The 6,570-nt window shown below is 43.5% G+C and overlaps 1 protein-coding gene across 1 annotated transcript in view; it reads right to left on the reverse strand.

The window, feature by feature from the left end:
* LOC103159976 (natural cytotoxicity triggering receptor 3 ligand 1) overlaps positions 1 to 5,924 on the reverse strand; it is a 52,781-nt gene extending 46,857 nt beyond the window's left edge. The window contains exons 1-2 of the mRNA XM_027410316.2: positions 5,840 to 5,924; positions 4,418 to 4,765 (exon numbers count right to left, since the gene is read on the reverse strand). Of these exons, the coding sequence (XP_027266117.2) occupies positions 4,418 to 4,765; positions 5,840 to 5,924 (433 nt within the window). The remainder of the gene's footprint in view (positions 1 to 4,417; positions 4,766 to 5,839) is intronic.
* Between the last annotated feature and the right edge of the window lie 646 nt (positions 5,925 to 6,570).

Raw genomic sequence — 6,570 nt, forward strand, 5'->3', positions numbered from 1 at the left:
CTAGGGAGATTTCCAGAGATCTACAAGGATGACATCAACTGACAATCTAGGCAATGGTGGAGAGGCTACCCTAAATGCCCTTCCCCTATAATGAGACTAATGACTACTTTATATGCCATCCTAGAGCCCTCATCCAGTGGCTGATGGAAGCAGAGGCAGACACCCCCAGCTATACACTGAACTGAACTCTGGAACCCAGTTGCAAAGAGGGAGAAATGAAGACCAAGTGGGTCGGGACCAGGCTGGTGAATCCCACAGAAACAGCTGACCTGAACAAGGGGGAGCACATGGACCCCAGACTGCTGCCTGGGAGACCATCACGGGACTGATCCAGACCCCTGAAAGTGGATCTCAACAAGGAGGCCTCGGCACCCTATGGGGCCTCTGGTAGTGGATCAGTATTTTTCCCTGGGGTAAGAAGGGACTTTGAGAGCCCATCCCACGTGAAGGGATGCTCTCTCTCTCTCTCGGCCTGGACACATGGGGGAGGCCCCGCCCAGGATGATGTTGTGGACTTTGGGGAGCCCCCATGGAGGGCCCTACCATCCATGGGGAATGGAGGGGGAAGGAGGAGGGGCTGGTGGTGCTTGGAGGGAGGAGGGGAGAGGGAGAAGGGATTGACATGTGAAATTATAATTTTGTAAAAATTAAATAAAACAAAAATTAAAAATAAAAGAATTTCAGGCAGACCAAAAAAGTTGGCTAGACATATGAGAGATTATGGGAATACAAAACAGGAGAGAAAAGGCAGAAAATGGAGCAAGGAAACAGTAAGAGTTATACAGAATGCTAAAGTTTCTACTTAATCACTTTCCGCATGTTCTCAACTGAGCATGAGGAGCCCATGGAATCATATGAATGCCCCGACTAACTGTCATCTTCTGCACGGCCTGAGTTTTCTGACATGGAGGATAGTAGAAGATAGACCACAAAAGGCCTTGATCAAGGCAGAAGCTGAGATGCTGCATGTGACACCTGCCTGCCCATTGCAAAAGAAAAACAAATAAGATACAACCTCACATCACATCACATTCCCAGACACATCTATCCTTTGTCCCCTTCATTGTTCAGCAGGACCAATAATATGAATAACACATTAAAATAAAGAAAATGTGCATGAAATTTTTGGGTTCTTGAGATTTGGAGGTGATTTTGTAGAGATCCCATCACTGAGCCATATCCAAAAATCCACTCTTAAATTTTGATAGCCAGAGTTTTGATATGGTGAAGCCTAGACTTAAAATGTAGTTCCAAAATCTAAGAACAGGTGAGCAGAGGTACATCCATGTCTACACATGGCATCTTCTTCTTTAACATGAACTCCATGCTGTTTGCCTGTGCTTTTCCTTGCCTGCCTCCAACTCTCTCTAGAAATTAGTGTTGTTCCTCCACTCAATTTCTCTGCCCTGGCACAGGCTCAACTGACTGTCAAAACTTTCCTCCCCACCTCTCAGTTAGCATTGTGCCAAACTGTGTCCTTCATTGTTTTTTGTTTGTCATCTACAGTTTCTCCACAATGATAACTTGTTTGCCAACATAACCTTCATGGATGCTTTAATGTCATGTTACCCACTTCCTTAGCCTGTTTGGAATTCATTCCCAAAGTAATTTATTATATGTGAATTCTCTTTCTGTGAAATCTAAACAAATAGATAATCAGTTATCTCTATTCACATATGTATTGACCAATCAATCAATAAATAGCTTGTTATATGTGAAAAAAAAAGAACTCCATGTCCTTCCAACTACAATATACTTCTCTCCTTTGGGCTGGTTCCACATGTGCTCTGCAGCTTTCCTTGGCAGGTACCCTACAGCTCTGGCATCTTCAACATCTTAGGTTTCCAAGGCAATCCAAGTTTTACCTTCACAGCTTCATGTAATGGCATCTTTAGACTTCCATGCAGGGACACCCTTGACACATGCCTGGCCTCAGCAGCTTTCCTTGACTGAGAAGGCAGAGTCCACAACTCCTTTATTGTATCCTTGACCACATACATGGCTGAAACTGCAACCTGGCTTGATGATCAGCCATCAACAAACTAGATTGCCTTGGTCTGTTTAAGTGCATGTGTGGTTGCCACCTCTAATTTGTCTCTTATTGTTATTGTTTACTTCTGCCTTGTCTGTCTCTGTCTTTCCTGATAAGTCTGTTATTTGTCATTGTGAATTGAGATCTGGAAAATTAAACTATGGGCAGTTCTACTTCTAATCCACTTCTAATCACTCCTTTGGTACACTATTTACAGGAGCCATATAAAGACAGAAATGTGTAGTGCACAATCTGTTTTTTGAAAGGATACCTCCATCTTTGTGAATCAGAATTGCCATTCATGCAGGTGTGGTGACATTGTTTATGATTCATTAATGCTTGTCTGAGGATTCAGAAAGCAAAGTCAGCCACAAGCTATTGAAAGCAGGCACACACCTTTAATCCCAGCAGCCGGAAGCTAGGAGGTGGTGGTGGTGCACACCTTTAATCCTAGGACTCAGGATTAAGAGATAGACAGATGTCGTTGAGTTCAAGTCCACCCAGATCTACACAAGAATGGATAAGTCTAAAAGAGAATTATAGCTCACACCTTTTATCCCAACATTAGGGAAGTATATAAGTCAGAAGCAAGGTTTCAGAGAGGCATTCATTCTCCAGCCACACTGAAGAGAGGTTACAGTCTGAGGCTTGGTGAGAGCTTATGGAGACAGGATCAACCCATTCAGCCTGAGGTAGAGGTAAGAAGCTAGTGGCCAACTGCTTTGTTTTTCTGCTATTCCGCTTGAAGTTTGAACCCCAGCCTGTCTCAGAGTAGGATTGCTATGATCCTTCAGATGCCAACTCCAAAGACTTAGGGATAGGTGTTGGGCATTGCTGCCTCAAGATACCAAGGTTTGTGGAATAGAAAGGCCTCTATACACCAGCACAAAGGGAGTCATGGAGCCCCTAAATTGAACTGAGACTGAACTAAAGGCTTTGAAAACAGTCCTGACTTCAGTTCTAGCCCTAGCACATTCAGATGTCTCAAAAACTTTTTGTCTGTTTATCCATGAAACAAAAGGCATTGCAAAAGAAGTTTCAACCCAAACTTTGTAGCCATGGAAATGCCTTGTGGCATACCTGTCCAAATGGTTGGACGCTGTAAACTCAGTATGGCCCATCTGTCTAAGAACTGTAGCAGCTACTGCTATTCTAGTGAAAGAAGCAGATCATTAGAAAAACAGATTCTTTTGTGGAATCACTACAAAATCCAAAGGCTTAGACTAACTTCTCATGAGACAAGTAGGACTATGTACAGCTTTGGGGGAAACCTGTTGTTTCTATGCTAACTGATAGGGAGTAATCAGAGAAAATCTTGCCATGGTTGCATAAAACTGAGAGGGAGGGAGAGGGAGAGGGAGAGGGGGAGGGGGAGGGAAGGGGGAAGGAGAGGGAGAGAGAGGGAGAGAGAGAGAGAGATAGAGAGAGAGAGAGAGAGAGAGAGAGGCATCAGAGAATTGGTACGAGTCTCTGTTCTCTTCATGCCCCTGGCTACTAATCTGTTATCAGCACTGGCTAGGACTTTGGTTCTTCTGATTGGATTGACAGTGAGACCCTGCATCTTAAATTGTATGGCCAATTATGTAAAACAAAGTATTAGTTCAGTCAAATTAATGGTCCTTAGGACCAACCTTACCTCTTTAGAGCAAGATGAGCCCATGATTTGACTCGTTCACTAAGACCAATGAGGAATATGACAGGGCAAAGGTTACTCCATCTTGTCTCAGCTTTGGTTTAACCTGAAACTGATCCCCTCCTCTTTTTTCTACTCCCCAATGTTAAAAGTCCTGTGGTAAAGTACCCAACCCTATTCTAGAAACTTAGGATAGAAATGCCCTAGCTAACTGCATGTTCTTGGCTTTTGTTACACTGCTTGCTTACTTTCCCCTGAAACCACCAACAAGGATGTAGTTTTTCTGTGTTCTTTTATTTTTAAAAGCTCCCTGTTAAATGCATTTGTGGCTGCTCAGTGAGAACTATTTCTCTCTAGACAGTTGCTGGCCAGCTTAACGCAGACTCTCAATTTGGACTTCGGTCATGCTGAGTGGTCTTTTCGTCTGTACCCCACAACAATTATCAAACTGTTTTGGTTTTCTTTATTTTGAGCAATAGTGGTGGTTTGAGCCAGATCCTGGCAAACACTTTACCAAGCTACATACAGCCCCACATAAAAGGTGTAGCCCCTGGTAACCTTAAACTCGAGATCCTCCTGACTCATCCTCATCAACATTTGCCTGTTGACACTGGTTTCCATGGACAGAAATGAAAACCATGTCTTTTTGACTCTTTCACCCATGTTCTAACCCTCCTCTGCTTGGCCATCCACATATCTACTACTAACCCCAGCACCATCACAGCCCCAGGGCACTTCCATTGAATACTCACCTACAACTTCTAACACAGTCTTTCCCTCTGCCTTTTCAGGGGTGACCACCAGCATGCATCGGTATTCTCCTGATTCCCACAGCTGGATCTCAGGCAAATGGAGTGAGGCATCTCCTGACTCCAGCCCTGACAGTGACACGGTGGCTCCAAGTCGGAATGATTGTAGGTGATTTCCATAAAACTCAAATACCTTGACCTCAGATTTATCCAGCTCATTCTTCCAAAACCAGATAATTCCCATAGTCTTGATGTCAATTCGTGGGGAACCAGGGATTTTGCAAATTATGGTGACATTGTCATGTAGGAATACCATCTGTGTCGTCTCTGCCATCCCCACTTCCAGCCCACCTATGGCAATAAAAGAACTCGGTTACAGGAGGGTCTTGGTACCCAGTCACTGGGATGGAATACATAGCTCTTGGGGATCAGGAGAGCTCAGAATAGCTTTTACCTTCAGCCTCTTGTTAATCCAAATAGATCCCTCAGCTATGAGGGATCTTTCTTTTTAAAATATTTTGGCTTTTAGAGGTCCATGTAAATTTTAGAATCAACTAATTAATTTTTAATTGAAAATATATTTATTGGGTGTGTTCATGTGTGTGCCACAGCACTTATGTAGAAATCAGAGGACATTCATGGAAGTTCTTTCCTTAAACCATGTGGGCTCCAGGGAGCAAAGACAGGTCATTAGGTTTGAGGACAAGCACCTTAAAGCAGCTCCAGCTTATCAATTTCTACAAAGAAGTATGATAGAGTTCTGATAGGAATCACACAGAATCTGTAGGTCAATTTGGGTATATTGTCATTTTAAGGACGCAATATTTTTCTATCCATTAACATGTTTGGTGATGTGCTATGCACAGAAATCTTCATCCTCACAAAATTTATATGCTGAGGCTGAATCCCCAACATTTAGAGATGATTAAGGCTTAAGGTTGAAGCCCTCTAAATGGGATTAGAGCCACTGAATAGAGACACTGTGTGAACCAGAAGTGAGATGTCTCTGTGTGTCATGATGACAGAAGTTATCCTAGAGCTGAACCAGACAGTCCCTTATCTTAGATTCCCAAGCTACAGAACTAAGACCCTTAGAATGCTACCAAGAAATGAAAACTGCCCCTCTCTGCCTCTGGAAAAACTTAGATAAAGATGGGTTGGTGAGACAAAGCTGGAGTTTTTCTCCAACTTTGCCCCTAGTTCCCACATTGTGGGTGGAGAAATAAGGCCCCAAAAGGGATGCAATTAAGGCAAACCATACACTGTAGGTCTTCAATGCACATCTGCAGAATCAGTCAGAAAATGTATACTTTGCAGAGCTCTCATCATCCTGGAAGACCATATTAAGTGGGAACCCAGGAGACCACCGGGGTGGCCAAAGCTATAGAAGTCTCCTCCTTCCTTCCCATTCCATCCATATCCTACCTGCCATGGGCATGCACCACAGAAGCACCAACAGCAAGCTTGCCATGTAGCCAACCTGCCACTCTGCCACCCATGATGAGGCCATGGTGCTGAACTGGACTGGCTGAAAGTCTACTTCTCCTCCATCAGCTGATCCACCAGGCAGGAGTTTAAGGTACCGTATTAAAGCTCTTACTAGCACCAGAAAAGAAAGAAAGGAAAAACTTTTACTCCTCTCTTCTCTGAATTATGGCTGAGTTTCTTCCCCATGAACTTTCTGCCTCCCCACCTCCTTATGTGGCATATCCCACCCCTTGCTAATTACACAGTAACTAAGAACAATGAATGGGCCCTCTTGTACAGGTAGGGGCCTACTCTTCTAGCTTGGGAACTATAACTGCTTCAGGGTAAATTGATCCGAATTGACAATAAGACAAATTGCTACCCAGGCAATAGATGACAATGAATCTCAGTCTTGGGACATAGAAGCCATGCATCCCTCTTCTCTAATCTCTGTGGTAACCTTAGCTGCAGCCAAGCATGCCTGGAAACCAGTGATTCTACACTACCAAGAAGGCCTGGTCCTTAGGAATTCTTCACATAGACTCTCTTACCAATACAGGTTCACTCAGTCCTGCTGCTCTATGCTATGTGTGTGGTTTGCAAACTATATTCTTTCAACATTTCCCAGTTTGTCTTTTTCTTTAAAAAAAAATTATAAGGAGTTGTGGATAATACTTAATGATAGGGAG

The sequence above is a fragment of the Cricetulus griseus genome, chromosome 3, assembly GCF_003668045.3.
Source record: "Cricetulus griseus strain 17A/GY chromosome 3, alternate assembly CriGri-PICRH-1.0, whole genome shotgun sequence".
Lineage (NCBI taxonomy): Eukaryota > Metazoa > Chordata > Mammalia > Rodentia > Cricetidae > Cricetulus > Cricetulus griseus.